Below are 18774 nucleotides of genomic sequence, written 5' to 3' on the forward strand. Positions count from 1 at the left end.
TGGAGTGGGCCGGTCCTGGTGGGCCGGGGTGGGTGTTGCTGGCGGCCTGGGACGGCGCAAGCTGCTGAATCGTTGGATGAAGGCCACGTGGACTCGTTCCGTCAAGCAACGCCGTAGATCGAGTCGAGCCCCCACTCCCCTTCGGGCGCCCCTCTACTTAAGTGGCTCTGGCTACCGCTTGGAACCCTAGATCGGGAACTAGGGTTTCCAGCAGCCTCTCGAGACATCCGCCGCCACCGTGCCAGAGCCAAATCTCTCGTCCTCTCCCCCAACCCCACCGGCCCTCCCTCCCTCAAGCTTGTGGCCATGGATCGCGACCGACGTGGAAAGCGCTCCTTTGAGGAGCTAGGCGGCGACGCTGGCTGGCGGCGTGAGCAGGATCTGCGGCAGAGGCTCAGCAGGGAGCAGGAGGAACAACGGCGTCAGCAACGCGCGAGGGAGGCGGAGCTCCACCGCCACCGCGAGGTTGTCGAACGGCCGCGGGATCGCAGGAGCCAGGAGTAGCGGCGGCCTCCTCCCCCACCACAGAATCTGCGGGGGCGCGATTCGGGTCGGGGAGCAGCCCGTGGACAGAGCTCCGCTCAAGGGGAGCGGTCCTCTCAGGCGCGGTCTTCCTCCGAGGGAGGAGCCAATGCGGCCATCATCTGCTTCAATTGCGGCCAACCAGGGCACTTCCAAGCGGACTGCAAGGACGAGCCTTTCTGTCTCAAGTGCAAGACGGTGGGTCACGTTTCGGCCATGTGTGCCTCGCTCGCGAAGGCTTCTAAGCCGTTCTGGGCGGGCTACGGCTGCGATGGTGTGGGCTTCACCTGCTGCGATGTGCCTGAAGAGGAACTGCTTCCGCCAGCACCCAACGCTGCTCTGGTGATCCTCGAGAAGGGATCTCTTTCGGCGGAACAGATGGAGGCAGAGCTCAAGGATTTGGTTGATGAAGACTGGGAGTGGCATGTGCAGAAGATCAACGATACTGACTTTGCGATGTTCTTCCCCTCAAGGAAAGTCTGCGCATGGCCATCAGGGGTAGCGGGCTCACCCTCCCGTCCAGCAAGCTGCATATCATCGTGACAAACAACACTGGGGATCCTGCGGCGGCGGAACACCTTGTGGAGGTTTGGGTCAAGCTCTTCGACGTCCCGCCTCCTTACCGTCAGGCAGTCCGCATCCTCCTTGCCACCCGAGAGCTAGGCAGACCTATCGCGGTGGACGAAAGCTCGCTGAGCTCATCTTCGGAGCCGATTCGCCTGCTGCTAGGCTACAAACCGTCTTCGAGGCTCCCACCTTTCATCACTCTGTTTGTCAACTCTCAAGGTTTCAAGGTCCGCGTGGTGCCCGAGGAGGCGCCTACCAGTTCTGTGGGAGCTGGCCTACCCCCACCACCGCCACAACGCGCTGATGACAAGGAGGACGACCCAGAGGAATCGGAGGGTGATGGTTGGGATGGGCGCAGAGGGAAGCACAACCAGAAGAACAAGGAGGCTGCCGGGTTTGGCGCCAGCGCGTCTGCCCCTCCCACTCGCAAGGCGGCTGGCGGGAGCTCCCTTCCCATGCTTCCTGCTTCGGCGCTGAGTCAGTACGGCTCCAACTTGGCCGGTAAAGGAGACATCTTCCCGACGTTGGCTAAGATTGTGCACCAAGTGGCATATGCGGAAAAGCTGGCGGTGGAATCGGCCGGTTCTGGGGGTACACAGAGCCTGCCCTCCCCGTCGATCCTGATGGACTCTCCCACTCTCCAGGAAGAGGATGCTTCACCTATCCGCCGTCCTTCTCTGTGGAAAGCGCAAACCCTGTCTGCTGAGGATCGCGAAGAAGCTGGTATTGAGAGCCCTATCTCCTGGGAGACGGACCCGGAGGCGATGCGTGCTAGGGAACGCCGCAGCAAGTCCAACGCCGATCGTCCCTCTCTCAGGCTGAGCCCGGCGCGCAAAGAAATCGCCGTCCAGCTTGATTTCTCTGAGGTGCTGCCCGAAGGCAAGGAGAGGGCGGAGGAGGAGCCTCTTCGTGAAGGCGCGGTGATCGCGGAGCTGGCAGCCTCAGTTACTAGAGCTCCCCGAAGCAAGTACAACCCACCGGTGTCGGCCAGAACCAGCGCGCGAGGAGCAGGGTCCTCGTCCATCTCGATCTTGGAGAAGGCCATGCAGCGCGCGAAAGATAAAGTACCAGGTACGTCCTCCAAGTCTATCTCTGACTTTGCCGTTTTACAATCAGTCCCTGATGACAAGCTTTTGGCGGTGGCGCAAGATAGTTGTGTTCTGTTTCCTTCTGCTGCTGGCAATCCCGCCCCTCTTCTCTCTTTGATCCGTGCAAAAGAACTCGTCCAGGCAGATTTGGCATTGGCTAGAGATAGAATCGAAGAGGAGCAGCGCATAGCAAAAGATCTCAAGCTGTCCCAGGAACGGGAGGTGGGTCAACCTTCCTCTTCCTCTCCAACAGGGGGGCCTGTTGGAGAAAGCCCACCAGTGAAGCAGATGCGGCAAGTCAAGACAAGGAAGATTCAGAAGAAGCAACCTTCCCTGGGGAAACGTGTCCTAACCCGCCAAGCACGGGGTCGAAAGGTGGTTATCCAATGAGAGCCATGTTCTGGAACATCCGTGGTTTCGGCGTTAGGGGGCGCCGGACCATGCTCAAAGACTACCTCCGCAAACACCGGATCGACATCGTTTGCCTTCAAGAAACTATAGAACAGGACTTTACGGATCAGGAGCTCAGAAGCCTCGAAGTGGGAGAGACCTTTGTCTGGTGCTGGTTGCCTGCCTCAGGGAGATCAGGCGGTATGCTTATGGGCTTTAGGGAAAGCATGTTTGAGATCGGTGCGATTGACACTGGTCGTCACTTCGTTTCCGTGGACGTCATCCTCAGACCTGCCAGGCTCTCTCTCAGGATCTTTGGAGTCTATGGCCCGGCTGACCATGCGCTCTCAGCTTCTTTCCTCCAGGAGCTTTCTATCGAAGTACAGAACACCCCTTTGGCCATTATCATGGGTGGGGACTTCAATCTTCTCAGAACGGAGCAGGACAAGAACAATGACAGGATCAACTAGCCAAGACTAGAACTTTTCAACAACCATATCGCGGACTGGGGGCTGCGAGAAATCCCGCGCACAGGGCCGCGCTATACCTGGACGAACAAGCAATTGAATCCGGTTAGATGCGTCTTGGACAGGGTGTTCTTCTCGCCTATGCTGGAACCTCTTTTCCCCCTCTGCACGCTGAGTGCAGAAACGAGTCTTGGCTCTGATCACACTCCTCTCATCTTTGACTCGGGCGACGGGGTGCCGCCAAAGAGCAATAGATTTTTCTTCGAATTCGGCTAGCTGGAAGTTGAGGGCTTCCAAGAGCTGTTACAAGACTGCTGGGACCACCTCCTGTCCAGGGTGCAAGGGAGAGACATTGTCGATTGGTGGAAGTTTATGAGCACGGGGCTCAGACAAAAACTCAAGGGGTGGAACGCAAACAAAGGGAGGGAGAACAGAGATCACAAACAGCGGCTTATCGATAGGATCAAGACTCTGGATGAAAAAGCAGATGCGGTGGGCATCTCGGAAGAGGAATGGGCCTTCCGCTACCACTTGGAAGAGCAACTGTTAGCAGTTTTTCGTACGGAGGAAGAATATTGGCGGCAAAGAGGCAGGGTCAGATGGTCCCTCCAAGGGGATGCCAACACGGCTTACTTTCATGCAGTGGCGAATGGGCGCCGTCGGAAATGCTACATCCATTCCCTGATCACGCCTCAAGGGAAAATCTCTGACAAGCACCTCATTCAAAAACACATTTATGATTTCTATCGAGAACTTCTCGGCTCGGAGGCCCAGAGGGTGTGTGGGCTGCACCCCAACTCATGGAGCGACCAGCAGAGGGTCTCCGTCGAAGAAAACAACTTGTTGATGCGCACCTTAACAGAGAAAGAGTTGGAGGAGATTGTGATGGAGATGAAATCGGATACAGCTCCGGGGCCAGATGGGTTCCCGGTTCATTTCTTCAAGAAGTTTTGGCACATGGTCAAACACGGGGTGCTCCACATTCTGAACGACTTCATCCTTGGGAGGATTGATGTTGCGAGACTCAACTTTGGGGTTCTCTTGCTCATCCCAAAGATCCCTGGCGCGGATAAGATCACCCAGTTCAGGCCCATTGCGCTTATCAATGTTATCTTTAAGATCATTTCCAAAGCCTTTGCCTCCAAGCTGGATCCCATCGCCAATAGGATCATCAGCCCAAACCAGACCGCGTTCATCAAGGGCAGATTCATTCTTGATGGCATCCTGGCCCTCCATGAGATAGTCCATGAGTTAAAAACCAAGAAGCTTGGTGGAATCCTTCTCAAACTCGACTTCGAGAAAGCCTATGACAGGGTCAACTGGGATTTCCTCTTTGAGGTGCTAAGGTGTAAAGGTTTCGACCCAGGGGTGGTCCACCGCCTTAGTCAACTGGTCACTGGTGGCCAAACCGCGATCTCAATCAATGGGGAGATCGGCCCCTTCTTCAGAAACAAGCGGGGAGTGCGTCAAGGGGACCCTCTTTCGCCGCTGCTGTTCAATTTCATGGCTGAAGCTCTCTCTTTAATCCTCACCAGAACATGTGCAGCGGGCCACCTGTCTGGAGTCATTCCGCATCTTATCCGGGGGGATTTCCCACCTACAGTACGCAGATGACACTTTGATTATGATCCAAGACAATGATGAGCATATCGCAAATCTCAAGTTCCTCCTCATGTGCTTCGAAGACATGTCTGGGCTGAAAATCAATTACCACAAGTCGGAAGTCATCGTGCTGGGGGCAAGCAACGCTAGAAATCAGAGGGTGGCCGATGCCTTGAATTGCAAGCTAGGCGCTTTTCCTTTCACCTATCTAGGTCTCCCTATTTCTGATCGTAAACTCACCAGAGAACAATGGTTGTTTTTGGTGCAAAAGCTCGCTGGTAGGGTGGAACCATGGTGGGGAAAGTTCATGTCGTCAGGGGGACGGCTTATCCTCTCAAATTCCTGCCTGGGTAGCCTTCCCATGTTTGCAATGGGCATGTTCCTGCTTCAGGATGGGGTACACGCCAAATTTGATACCCACAGAGCCAAATTCTACTGGGAGGGCGCGGGGCCCAAAAGAAAATATCATTTGGTCAACTGGCCGGCGGTATGTCGACCAAAAGCCTGCGGAGGCTTAGGGCTTATTAACTCCAAGAAGATGAACATCGCCCTTTTGCTCAAGTGGGTGTGGAAGCTGTTTCAAGAGGACAATCCCATCTGGGCCCAGATCTTGGGAGCAAAATACACCTCTGCTGACAACATTTTTGCGGGCTCAGGCCAGGGCGGCTCGCAGTTCTGGCGTAGCATTCATAAGATCAAACACTTCTTTAAGCTGGGAGCGATTTACCATGTCAAGGATGGTCAGAGAACGCTATTCTGGCTGGATATTTGGCACGGCGACAGAGCCTTCAAAGACCAGTTCCCTAGGCTGTTCAGCATAGCTTTGAATCAGGGATGCTCTGTGTTTCAGGTTTGCGGTGGTTCCACCCAAATGGGGTTCCGCAGGGCCTTGGATGTGGAAGTCCTGCAGGAATGGCACAGCCTTCGTGATATTATTGAGAATGTTGTTCTATCCGAGGGGCAGGATACGATCAGTTGGAAGTTGGAACAATCTGGAAAGTTCTCGGTTAACTCGATGTACAGGAAGCTCTCGTCCGGGGCCTCCATTGCTCACTTCAAGGATGTCTGGGCGGCCAAAATCCCTCTCAAAGTTAGGATCTTCTCCTGGCAATTAATTCTGGACAGACTCCCCTCTAGCCTCAATATTGCGGCTAGGCATGGGCCAGGGAATGGCCGTTGCTCTCTGTGCGGCATGGAGGAAGACGCCACCCACATCTTCTTTGCTTGCTCCCCTGCCAAGTTTGCTTGGAGTGTCTTTCGCCAACTACTCGGGTGTAGTTGGTGTCCGGCAAACTTTCACCAGCACTATGCCATTGTGTCTAGTCTTTCGGGTAGCTTTAGACGCTTGGTTTGGCTGTTGTTCTTGGCCCAATCTTGGGCCTTATGGCACTTTAGAAATAAGCTAACCATTGAATCCAAGCTGATGAAACATCCAGCTAACATTATTTTCAAATCTATGATCTTCCTGCAGCTCTGGACGCCGCTCGCCAAACCTCTGGACAGATCGGGGCTCAGGACGGTGGCCATCCAGCTCAGGCTTCTACACGCCGCCCACGCACCAAGTGCGCCGTCAAGAAGGACTGACGCGGCATCGTCAGGAACACCTCCAGGGGGAAGGTCTCCGCGTTCGGCTGTTTAGTTTCCTTGTTGGCTAAGCTGTATGTCGCAGCCTGTTTTTATTTGGCGAAGCTGTATGCCGCAGCATGTAATAACCTGTTGTTACCGAACCTGAGGGCTTTATTAATTTAAAGTCGGGCACGCAGTGCCTTCTATCTAAAAAAAATAGTAATATTGTACTTTCTCATAGAAAAAGGTATGGTTAACGATGGCACATTATCACCCTTTTCACGAAAAAGAGGCTTAGTATGGCCTTTGCATCGACTGATACATCTGAATTTTATTGTTTTATTAAAATTTAGGTCGTGCAAAAGATTACATCATGTGTCACATATGGTTGATACACATCTATCAACCATCTAAATAAAAGGGATTGTTGATGTTTAGAGAGAAGTGATGCCCCTGTTGAGGGGATCGATTACGTGCTTATAGCCGATGGAAGAGACCCATCGATGGCAGTTACATGGAGAGGAGAGGAAGGGGTGGTGTACTTACACCATCCGGTTTAGCTCCTAGAAGAAACAAAGAGATAGACATAAAATCCCTTGACCCCCCCCTTAATCTAAACCTTGGAAACCATGGAAAGATCTATATTACACTTGAAATCATCAAGATTGAATCCATCTGCAATTTGATCTTTGTTGAATATAAAGCGAACATTAAGTAATTTGCTTGCAACTCTCGGACGAAGTGGAAATCAATTTCAGTGTGTTTAGTGCGACCATGAAATACCGGATTAGCAGATAAGTGAGTGGCACCAAAATTATCACACCATAAGCATGATCTTGTTGTCATATGAACACCAAGTTCTTTAAGGAGGGCTTTCATCCAAATAAGCAAGAAATTAAGTTTGGCCCAATTTTTTTGCAAAACCACCGGTAGAGGGCCGATCATCTAGACTCCCTGCCTAGTCAACATCTGAAAAAAACACTAATAATAGAGGGGTATTTCTGAAAAGTGATACCAATACTCCTTGTACTTTTGATATATCTGAGGAGGTGGCCAAGAGCCCCGTGATGAAGGAGAGAGGCACTGATCCTTACGATCTCAACCAGCAGGTGAGAAAATTTAGCACTGACAAGTAGGCCTAGGTATTCAGTTTTATTCAAAAAAATCGGTTTGGTTTTTCAGTAATTTGGTATAATAAAAAATGATACAAAAAATTCTAACCCTTTTTTAGTTAGCCAATAGTTCAGTTAAGCAGTAATTCGGTTCGGTGTTTGGTTTTATACCGAATTACCGAACTTGACAAACTGATAGGAAATAATAGCGTAGATACAAGTCTCCATATGGTGGTACGCAGACAACTAGACGACGATGCTGACCATGACATATGAGTTGCGACCAGTAATGCTACACATATGGACTACACATAACCTGATTTGTTATTATTCTATGGTAGCTTAACGAGTTTCTTGCCAACATTTTCGCCGCGGAATAGCGCGGCGAAAGCGGACGGGACGCTCTCCAGCCCGTTGGAAATGTCCTCAATCACCTGAATCCTGCCCTCGCGGATCCAACTGTGGATAATGGCGTTGTACTCGTGGAAGTGGGTCATGAAATCGTAGGACAAGAAGCCTCGGATGACTAGGCGGCGGTACAGCGTGTTGCCTCGCTGATAGATGCGAGCTGGCTGCTAAGCGCATTGTACGTAGATGCAACCTACATATATGTGTGTCTGCAATGCAATAGTATTTTTAGATATAAATTTTACTATAAATTGAAACTTGAACAACGAGTTTGACAAAATCTTCAACCTTTTGTTTATACTTGTACTAACGTGGGCTTAGTATATTTTTGCAATACTACAGACTTTCTCTAGCGGGTACTCTGTCAAAGGTGCAAAAATGTTATTGATATTACACTGATAGATTGAAGGGCTATGGTTTGCGAGATTTGGAGAGATGGTGAGAATATGCATGGCATGATTAATTGAGATGAACGGGTTGTAATGCTCTACTAGGCCCATGAGGGTTGGCCTTGTGAAATGACACAAATATCACCTAGAGGGGGGGGGGGGGGGGGGGTGAATAGGCGGTTTAAAAACTTTTACGAGATGGACTTAACAAATGCGGAATAAAACTAGTGTTTACTTTGTCATGTCCAAAGCCTATATAGTATGGTTCGTCTATGTGCACCAACAACTTATGCTAAGAAATATAAGCAACAATGTGATAGAAAGATATATAACTTCAAGCACGATGGTTATCACAAAGTAAAGTGCATATATAAAGAGCTCGGGTATAGAAATAACTGAGGCACGCGGGAGATGATGATTTATCCCAAGTTCACACTCTTGCGAGTGCTAATCTACGTTAGAGAGGTGCGGTGGCTTAGTACTCCCGAACGCCACAAATGGCCTCACCTTGAGGTGTGGTTGCTCGATGCACACCAACGCCCCAAAGGCCTCACCCCAAGATGCGGTAGTCACAACACACACCGAGCGCCACGAATGCGCCTCACCTTATTATCCAGTGACCCTCCTACAAAGGCCTAGGTCACGGTTCCACTAAACCACATGTCATGGATGAATCAATTCTTTGGGGTGTATATGCATTGCGAATTTAATATTCTGCTCTACTCATTATAACTAATTAACATTGACTCTAGGTGTTGACGACTAGGTTGGCCATTGATGCATACATGTGGCTGCAGGATAGAGCGAAGGTTTTGGCTGAATATGTTTTGATTTGACCAGATTAATGATACCATGTTTGGAGCTCAGATTGGTTAAGGTAGGATTTCCTTCTTGATAGAGTCCCTATTTCGTATGTATTGATTCAACAAAATTTAAATTTTCGCAATAGTTTCTCCTAATAAACAATTTTCCTGTTGTGACAATTATTTATCAACACCAACATGAGTATTATTGCAGTTTTCCTATTACAACGATTGAAATGTTTGCTACCATAAGTTAATGTCACAAGCGTAGAGGTTCATAGAAAAATTCCTAATGCGACCAAACAAGGATTGTTGCCATAGTTTCTTGCCATGATTCGCTATTGCCACGAAAGAGCGTGCGCCACGAAACGTATTTCGTTGGCATAGGTTATTGCTACAAATGTCTATTACCACAAACTAGCAAACGCCAAGATTCAGTTGCATGTTGCGTCAAGATATCTCCACAAACCAAATGGTCGCGATAAGTGAGTGTTGCCACGGGAAAACATGTGGCAACTTTCCACATAGTTGTTGCAATAGAGCACTTATTAACATGAATTGCGACCAGTAATGCTATACATACGGACTACTCATACGAAATTCACTTACAGAGAGACGTGGAGAAATTTAGTTGGATCACAGCCCGCAAATCATGGGAGGTGCGAGGATTGGCAGCAATTGACAACTTGCACCTAATCTCTCGTAAGTTCTTTCCGTAGCAACTTCTCCGTTGTTTTTAGCATTTCCGGAGTTGCGAGTTGCGATCATGCACACACCACAACTCCTGGAAACAGCCATCATATAGCGTCAGACATATTGCACACATTTAGAAAGTGTGGGCACGACAACTTATTTCAGGTAGAACTCGTCGTCCCTCATGCACAGTACCTTCGGCTCAGCGGGACAAACTTTTATTTCACGCTACACTGCTGAGAAGTAATTAATTAACCTGATTTGTTCTACTATGACAGCTTAACTAGCTTCTTGCCAACATTTTCGCCGCGGAATAGCGCGGCGAAAGCCGACGGGACGCTCTCCAGCCCGTTGGATACGTCCTCAATCACCTGAATCCTACCCTCGCGGATCCAGTTGCGGATGATGGCGTTGTATTCGTGGAACTGGGCCATGAAATCGTAGGACAAGAAGCCTCGGAGGGCGATGCGCTTGTAGACCACCTCCAGCAGGCTTGGGGCGGCTCGCCTCCCCGCCGGGTCGGTGTACTCGGCGATGGCCCCGCAGACGGCGACCCGGCCGTACGTGTTCATGTTGGCGAGGGCGGCCTCCAGCATCTCGCCGCCGACGTTCTCGAAGTAGATGTCGATCCCGTCAGGGAAGTACCTGTTGCAATTTGGAGGCTCATTTTAATTAGCAATTAGCTACACATGCATGTGTTGATTTTGGGAGTAGCTAGCTAGAGAACTCACTTGTTGAGTGCGGACTTGAGGTCGAGCTCCTCTTTGTAGTTGAAGGCGTCGTCGAACCCCAGCTTGCCTTTCAGCAGGTCCACCTGAAGTTCGATTTTGTGGTCAGAAATTCGGATGTTGCCGATTTCTTGGGTGCAAATAATTTGAACCTGAAATTCAAGTACAGTAATATGAATGTGAACTTGTGAAGGCGTGAAGCTAGCTGGTAGTGCCTTGGCTTGGGTGCCGGCGCAGCCGACCACGTAGCATCCAGCTAGCTTGGCGAACTGGCCAACGAGGCTACCAACTGAGCCCGACGCCGCAGACACGAACACCTTCTCCCCACTCTGCGGCCGGCACACCTCGAAGAACCCGCCGTAGGCCGCCGTCCCGCTCATCCCCAGTACGCCGACGTGGTAGGACAAGGGGACGCCGGAGGAGGCGTCAACCTTGCACATAACAGGGGACGGCCGGAATAGCGTGTACTCCTCCCACGCGAGCACGCCGGCGACCACATCGCCCACCTCGTACTCCGGGCATGCCGACGCCAACACCTCGCCGACTCTATGCGCCACGATCCTCTGCACGCCAGCAGCAAAAAAACGATAAAGAGACACGTACATAACAGGGCACTTGCCAGCGAAAATGAGCTGGCACTTATGAATTGGGGCACGAGTGAAATCACAACCGTTCACACGATATATGGACGCTTCATCGTGTCCGCCAAATTCACTCCACTCATTCTGAAAAGATTCTCTTTTTGAAATACACTACTAATTCTAAAATGAGTATAACTTTCGCATAATAAATGTAAATGAGATTTTATGAGCATATTTGATTTCCTCCCGACCAACTCTTCAAAATGAGTCTAATATTTAATTTATTAAAATTGATTTCGTGAACTGTATCTATAAAGTCCTCTATTGTTTGCGCATGTAGTCCACATGCCATATTCATGTAGTTCTGCGAAAAGTACTGCTGGATTTATAGAGTTCTTGTCAATTTTTCATATGGTACATGTAGTAATGTCAAAAGTACTGTTGCTTTTACACACATGACAGCTGTAGATTCCTTTTTCACGTGGGGTCATGCTAGACCGAATCTCGAGGAACACAACTATACAGAACGGCTGTGATATCAACCGCGCCCCATTTCATAAGCACAATCTGCGGGTCGACTTGCCAGCCGGATCACCGTTCGTCGATCGGTGGTGGTTCACAGTTGCATATGTATTTACCTCACCGGGCACGATAGGGCCGACGGAGTGGTGGGACGCACTGTGGCGCTTCATGCGGTTGAGCTGACCGGGGTCGATGGACACGTACATGTTCCTCACCAGGACCTCGCCGGACTCTGCCGTCCAATGCACCGCTGCAGACTTCACCTCGAAGTCGTCCTCCGACGGGGAACACTCCACGTGGTGCCTCACGGCGATGTACCGGTTCTCGACCTCCATTGATCGGTTGATAAGTCGACGGCTACTCACAGTCGGTAAGAAGAGAACAGCTAGTGTGTGTGGATCGAACTTGATCAATTGCCAAGTGGTCGATATATAAGAGTTCGCTGGATGTTGGGATAATATGGAGTACTAATTTGGTTGGATGTCGTTTCGATAAGCAGCTCCGGTCAAATTTATTCCAAGTTGTCAATTCCGTTATGTGGTCGATAACGATGCCTCACTGTGTTGTATTCGAAGTTGTCCATTCCATTGAATAATAACACTGTTAACACATATAGTATTGACTATTTGTACCGAAAGCAGCCATGCATAATGCATACTTTTCCTCCACCCACGCGTGCTCGTATATCCTTGGCAACTAGCATGAATCACTGTTTATTTCTTCGTATCAAGCTAGAACAGGCAACACAGAAGGGTGATCCTAGCTTAACTGTTCAGAGAGTGGATGTCCATACCTAACACATGTTCAAACTTGTCAATTCGACTGGAATCCGCGCGGCCTCAACAATTGAGTACGTCGTGATGCAGTCCGAGACCTCATCCGCGACACGCATGCTTCTATAGTGTGCTTACAAGAAACTAAGCTCGACCACGTCGATGACGCGATAATCTCCGCCACCCTCGGACCGAACTTTACAGCCAACTACGCCTTCATCCCAGCTATCGGCACTTCGGGGGGAATGATCCTATCGGCGTCAGATGCTTTCTTCACCATCTCGAACGTTCACGCCACAGCTAATACTCTCTCGGCGTCGATCACCATGCTTAGTGAAGGGACCACTTGGTCCATCTCCTGTGTCTACGGGCCTCAGGGCGAGAGCGACAAGTTACTGTTCATTGAGGAACTTAAAGGCCTGAAGGCGATCGTTCAGGATGCCTGGCTTCTTCTTGGCGACTTCAACCTCATCACGAAAGCTTCGGACAAAAACAACCTCAACATAAATCGTAGGCTCTTTGGAAAGTTCCAGGCGGCACGGGATTTCCTTGTCCTAAAAGACATGCGTATGGACGGTCGGCGCTTCACTTGGTCCAATGCCCAAGCGGACCCTATTCTTACCAAGATAGACCATGTTTTCTGCACCGCCGATTGGGATGCCCTTTTTCCGGATGCCCATCTCCAGGCCATTACGTCCGCCTGCTCCGACCATGCGCCTCTCTTTCTTCAAGGGTCGGTCGCCTCGCTTAGAAAGCAGTCTTTCAAGTTTGAAGAATTCTGGCTTCGTATGCAGGGATTCAAAGAAACGGTTTCCGAAGCCTGGAACAAGGACATCCTCGCCCACGACCCCATCCGTCGAGTCCATATCAAACTTGCTCGCACGGCAAAGGCCCTTAAAAGGTGGCAAAGGCAGAGCATCGGCGACCTTTGGTTTCAGCTTGCAACTGCGAAAGAGATAATACTACGTATGGATCAGGCAGAGGAGGCTAGGCCCCTCTCGGACGACGAGCGGGAGTTGCGGCGCCAGCTCAAATGCTCTTACTTGGGCCTTCTCTCCATCCAGAAGATCAAATTGCGACAGCGCTCCCGCCTAACCTGGATTCGTCTTGGCGACGCTAACACGAAGTTGTTTCATGTCAGGGCAAACAGACGTAGAAGGAAAGTCCACATTCAGACTCTTGCCTCTGAGCATGGCACTGCAATCACCGCCAAAGACAAAGAAGAGGTGCTGCTGAACCACTTCAAAGGACATCTTGGGAAGAAGGCCCCCAGACTCCTTCGCCTCGATTGGGACGGTCTGGGCTACACCCCTCACGACCTTTCGGACTTGGATGCCCCCTTCAGCGAGGCGGAGATTCGGGACGCTGTTTTCTCCCTCCCCTCTGTTAAGGCGCCCGGTCCCGACGGCTTCATCGGCGCCTTTTTCAAGAATTGCTGGGACATCATCAAGCACGACGGCATCGCCGCTATTCTCCATTTGTCGCATCTCCGGGATGGATGTGCTAGCCTGGTCAATTCCGCCAACATCATTCTCATCCCGAAGAAATCTGAAGCGGTGACGGTGGGAGATTACAGACCCATAAGTCTCATTCACAGCCTTTCGAAGATTTTCTCCAAGCTTCTGGTTAACCGGCTAGCACCGATTCCCCCGGACATCGTCTCCAAGTGCCAGAGTGCTTTTGTCAAGAAACGCAGTATCCACGACAACTTTCTCCATGTCCAGAACCTCATCAAGGAGCTTCACTCTTCCAAGACGCCAAGCCTCTTCTTGAAGTTAGATATCTCCAAGGCTTTCGACTCCGTTGGCTGGGCTTACCTTCTGGAGGTCCATGCGGCTCTGGGGTTTGGCCAAATTTGGAGGAATTGGGTATGCCTACCTTTATCCTCTGCCACATCCAGGGTGCTTCTTAACGGCGAGCCCGGCACCCCCTTCTGGCACGCCCGGGGTCTTCGTCAGGGGGATCCGCTATCCCCCATGCTCTTCATCCTGGCAATCGACCCTCTTCAGCGCATCCTCTCCCTTGCCACTCAACAGGGCATCCTCACTCCCATTCGCTCCAGGGTCACCAGATGCCGGATTTCCCTGTACGCCGATGATGTTGGGATCTTTGTGAACCCCTGCAAGGAAGACCTCAGTGCCATCTCCTCTATCCTAGACTGCTTCGGAAAAGCTAGTGGGCTTGTCACCAACATGACGAAGACGGAAATCTTCCCGGTGCGCTGTGCGGACATTGACCTGCTGGACATCCTCACTGACTTCCCGGCTAAACTGGCCAGTTTCCCTGGAAAATACCTTGGCCTACCTCTCCACTTTCGACGCCTCCGAAAGGTTGACCTGCAGCCTCTGATCGACAAGATTGCGGGAAAGTTGCCGGGATGGATGGGCAAGAACTTAGCGCGGCCAGGAAGAGTCATCCTTGCTAAGACGGTCCTCATGGCTACCGGTATATACCACGCTACGGTCATAGCGCTGCCTAAATGGGCTAGAGACAGGATCAACAAGATTGCCAGGACCTTTGTCTGGGCAGGGGACGAGGGAGAACATGCGGCTCAAGGGAAAGCCCTCGTGAATTGGAAAACGGTGTGCAGGCCGAAGACTCTGGGGGGCTTGGGAATGCCAGATATTGAAAGATCTGGAAGAGCTTTACGGCTCCGCTGGCCTTGGCTCCAATGGACTGACCCTGAGCGTACGTGGGCGGGATCAAAGCTTCCCTGTGACGAGACTGACATGGCACTTTTCAGGGCCTCCACCAAGATCACTATTGGCAACGGAAAGCTTACCTCATTCTGGCACGACAACTGGTGTGGACGGGGCCCCCTTTCGACTTGGGCGCCTGACCTTTTCAAGATCGCCTCCAGGAAAAACCGCACGGTTGCCAAAGAGTTGAGCGACAACAACTGGATCCGCTCCGTCAACATGATAAACACACCCACGTAGCTGACGCAATATTTGGAGCTTTGGGACATCATCCAAGCCGTCAACCTGGCCCCTGAGCAACCGGACTCCATTATATGGACTCTCACTACCGACTCGACTTACAGTGCTAGCTCTGCTTACAAGGCACAGTTCTTCGGTGGTCAGGCTAGATTTCTCGCAACAAAGATTTGGGCTGCTCACGCCGAACCGAAGCGTAAGCTTTTTGGATGGCTTGCCCTGCTGATATGCTCGCCATTAGGGGCTGGCCACATGAACCTCTATGTCCTCTATGTCTACATGCGCCCGAGACGGCCAACCACCTATGCAAAGATTGCCCCTTCACTATAGCCATTTGGAACCGGATGAAGACCTGGGACAATGATGACAGCCCTGATAATCGCCACCTCCACCAATCCATCACTGAGTGGTGGGATGACTTGATCTCTGGAAAGGCTACAAAGGAACAAAAACGCATCAGCGGCCGGTTCCTATATGTTCTTTGGAATGCTTAGAAGGAACGAAACAGACGCATTTTCACTGGGCGCCGCCTTACCTATCTGGAGGTCGCTGATATCGCAAAGGAAGACATCCTCCAGAGGGATCGTGCCATCAACGGCTTCGGGCCGGCCATACCGGCCGAACCTGACTGACCTTTTTTTTCTCCCCTTTTCTTTTTTCTTCTTTTTTCTTTGCGTGGTTTTCTAGGGCATATTCCCACCTTAAGCTAAATATGCTCTCTCCTGTACAGTTTGGTCGGTTTTTCCCCCTTGCTTAATGAAAAAGCAGTGCTCCTGCCCGGTTGCTCCAAAAAAAACTTGTCAATTCCATTATGTGGTCGATAACGATGCCTCGCCATGTTGTATTCAAAGTTGTCCATTCATTGAACAGTAGCACTGTTTTTTTTTTTGTGAAGAAAACAATAGCACTGTTAACACATGCATACTCTTATACCGAAAGCAGCCATGTATAATGCATACTTTTCCTCCACCCATGCATGCTCTTATCCTTGACAACCAGCATGAATCACTGTTTGTTTCTGACTTTATCAAGGTAGAACAGGCAACACATAATAAGGTGTGTCGCGATTCTAAAGAAAGAAGGAAAGAAGGTGGAGCCACGGTTCAGATTTTAGAAACCCACGCCTCACTTATCAGCATTTCCTTTATCCAGATTTGTAATTACTTTCAAAATCTTGTCAGAGAAAAAGCTCGCAGTGAATATGGATTGTTAATTGGTTTCACGGTTTGAGAGCTAAAACATATAAAGTTTGGAGTTACAAATGAGCACATGTATCGCGCGTTGAACTATTTCCTTTATGGCTGCCACTCGGCTGATGCTTAAGGTTCAGGTAGTTGGCTAACTTAATCGGGTGTATTGGCTAGCTGAAATACAGCCCATTATACATTGGGGATTATGACGATTCCAACGGGCTGATGTAGTATGGATATGCGGATCATCCAAGCTTGCGCTCACTTACGAGTTTTCGCTTGTTTTGGGCTTAATTTCGGCAGGGGGCTTAGTTGGGGTAGGCAAGAAAGCTCAATATGTAACTAGACGGCTAGGCTCCTCGGCAACAGATGTGAAATCCTATACACCGACCAGGCCCATATATCACTTTTAGTTTTTTCCATTTGCTGCAGTTTTTTTTTGTTTTTTCCAGTTTATGCTGGGTTTTTTGCGGTTTTTCTTATCGGTTTTATTTCTTTCTTTTTCTGTTTTCATTTTTATCATTCTATTTTTTTGTTCAAAAATAATTTTTGAAAATTAAATTTAAAAAATATTCATATTCGAAAGTTGAATAAATTTCGAAATTTGAACAATTTTAAAATTTGAACGGATTTCGAAGTTGAACAAATTTTGAGTTTTGAACATCTCTTGAAATTTGAACAAATTTTGAGTTTTGAAAGAATTTTCGAAATTTGAATTATTTTCGAATTTTGAACAATTTTAGAATTTTTGAACAGATTTGATTTTTTAAAGATTTCCTAATTTCAAATAAATTTTGAATTTTGAACGTTTTTCAAATTTTTTAAAAATAAAATCGTACATTTATAAGATCTATATACAGGAAATTTCTAACAAAAGAAAATGAAACAGAAAAACATTAGATTTTTAAAACAGATTGTAAACAAAAAAAGCAAAAAAGAAAACACAAAAAATGTTTACATGATGCGCCGTGGCCCAATTAATAGCCGCCGGGTCGGAGGGGTGTGCGGCACCCCGTTCACGCCGACCCGGTCGGCGTATAGCACCTCCCATAGATGTGTGCACGCGGTTGCCATTGTCTGAATCCTTTTCTCCGCTCGTTTCCTCGTTCCCCAATCTGTGGACGATGCCGTGACGCCCCCGTGTTGAAATTTGCGCTTGTCAGTTGTTGATTCCTTCCCAATAATCCCTATTCGCGCGTTCAAATCCTCCACATGTTTGAATCGCAACGGGATTGCCGCATGCCCTAAATGCTGCTAGAATTGTCTCGTGCTCGTTGTGACATCACCTGGACATCACAATAGGAAGCAACCATCAACTAGTGCACCCCCTAGGTGCTTTTGCTTCAGTTTCATGCCTTAATTTTGTTAATGTTTATGTGCTAGCATTAGGATGCCATCTAGAAAGTATTTGTGAGAGGGTGGAAAAAAGGGGGTAAGCTAGGAAATAGCTGATAGACTACCAAAGAGAGCCCTCGACGGTTTCTTTAGGACAAATAGAGGGCTAGTGACACTTCTCTAAAAAATGAATTAGCAATTCTAGAAGACTAACCCAATAATAGTTCAGATGAGGGCAGTGAAACTGCTAGTGATCATGAAAATTGAGGTGTGGATTATTCGCAAAAAAAAAATTGAGGTGTGGACGATAGTATAGTGAACATGAAAATGTAGACTTTGTATCAGGAAGTGTTAAAATAGATGGCTGCAAATGACCCTGAACTGTCAGGGCCGGGCCTGGGCTGAACATCCTTGAAATACTGTGCCGTATGTAGGAACAGAGGGGAATGCTTGCTACCGGTAGCTGACAAGGGAACTTGTGTGTACACGCAAGTTGACTCGTGAATGTTTTGTACAACAGCACCGGTCCTGATCATGAGCTGCATATACGTACACTCTGGACCATTTACACATGATGTTTTACAAATCGTTTTCTGTGTTCTAAAAACTCGGCTAGCTAATAATAACGTGTACGTAGAACTATTGACTTTACTTGACAATTGCGGCTCGAAACCGTTTAGTGGTCAGATCAGCAGTGAATCTCTGCAATTTTATGCTTCTCATCATGCGATGCGTCTTTGTTGATCTCAGCCGATCTACGTGTTACCTGACCTGCACTGCATTGCACTATACCATCAACTTCATGTCAGTTTAAATGGTTATCTTGTTGCTGAGTATCTTCCTTATGCCTTTTCATTCCGGGGTAGTTATTAGTTGAGTCTTGTTTTGGGCTTAATTTCGGCAGGGGGGTGAACTGAACATTACGTACCTACGTACAGAACCCAAGTACGTATGCCGTGATGTTAATTGCTTCACATGTATATTGGCCGACCTCGTTGTCGATGCTTGCACACAACACTCGCATAATTGAATCGAACAAACTGATAAACAGTTGCAGATCGCTCTCCTAGGTTAATTATACACCAATCCATGTGCTGCGTGG

General features: G+C 49.2%; 2 protein-coding genes across 2 annotated transcripts; one reads left to right on the plus strand and one right to left on the minus strand.

Moving 5' to 3' along the window:
* Positions 1–2572: 2572 nt before the first annotated feature.
* LOC127309818 (uncharacterized) lies at positions 2573–3037 on the plus strand. The gene has a single exon (XM_051340541.1). It carries the CDS (start codon positions 2573–2575, stop codon positions 3035–3037), a length of 465 nt encoding a protein of 154 aa, XP_051196501.1.
* Positions 3038–9876: 6839 nt separating this feature from the next.
* LOC127309178 (2-alkenal reductase (NADP(+)-dependent)) lies at positions 9877–11790 on the minus strand. Its single transcript, XM_051340132.2, has 4 exons — positions 11555–11790; positions 10551–10898; positions 10339–10421; positions 9877–10252 (listed from the first exon to the last, which is right to left on the minus strand). Exons 1-4 carry the CDS (start codon positions 11771–11773, stop codon positions 9877–9879), a joined length of 1026 nt encoding a protein of 341 aa, XP_051196092.1. The 5' UTR covers positions 11774–11790.
* Positions 11791–18774: the final 6984 nt, after the last annotated feature.

This window comes from Lolium perenne, chromosome 6, assembly GCF_019359855.2.
Source record: "Lolium perenne isolate Kyuss_39 chromosome 6, Kyuss_2.0, whole genome shotgun sequence".
In the NCBI taxonomy this organism is placed as follows: Eukaryota; Viridiplantae; Streptophyta; class Magnoliopsida; order Poales; family Poaceae; genus Lolium; species Lolium perenne.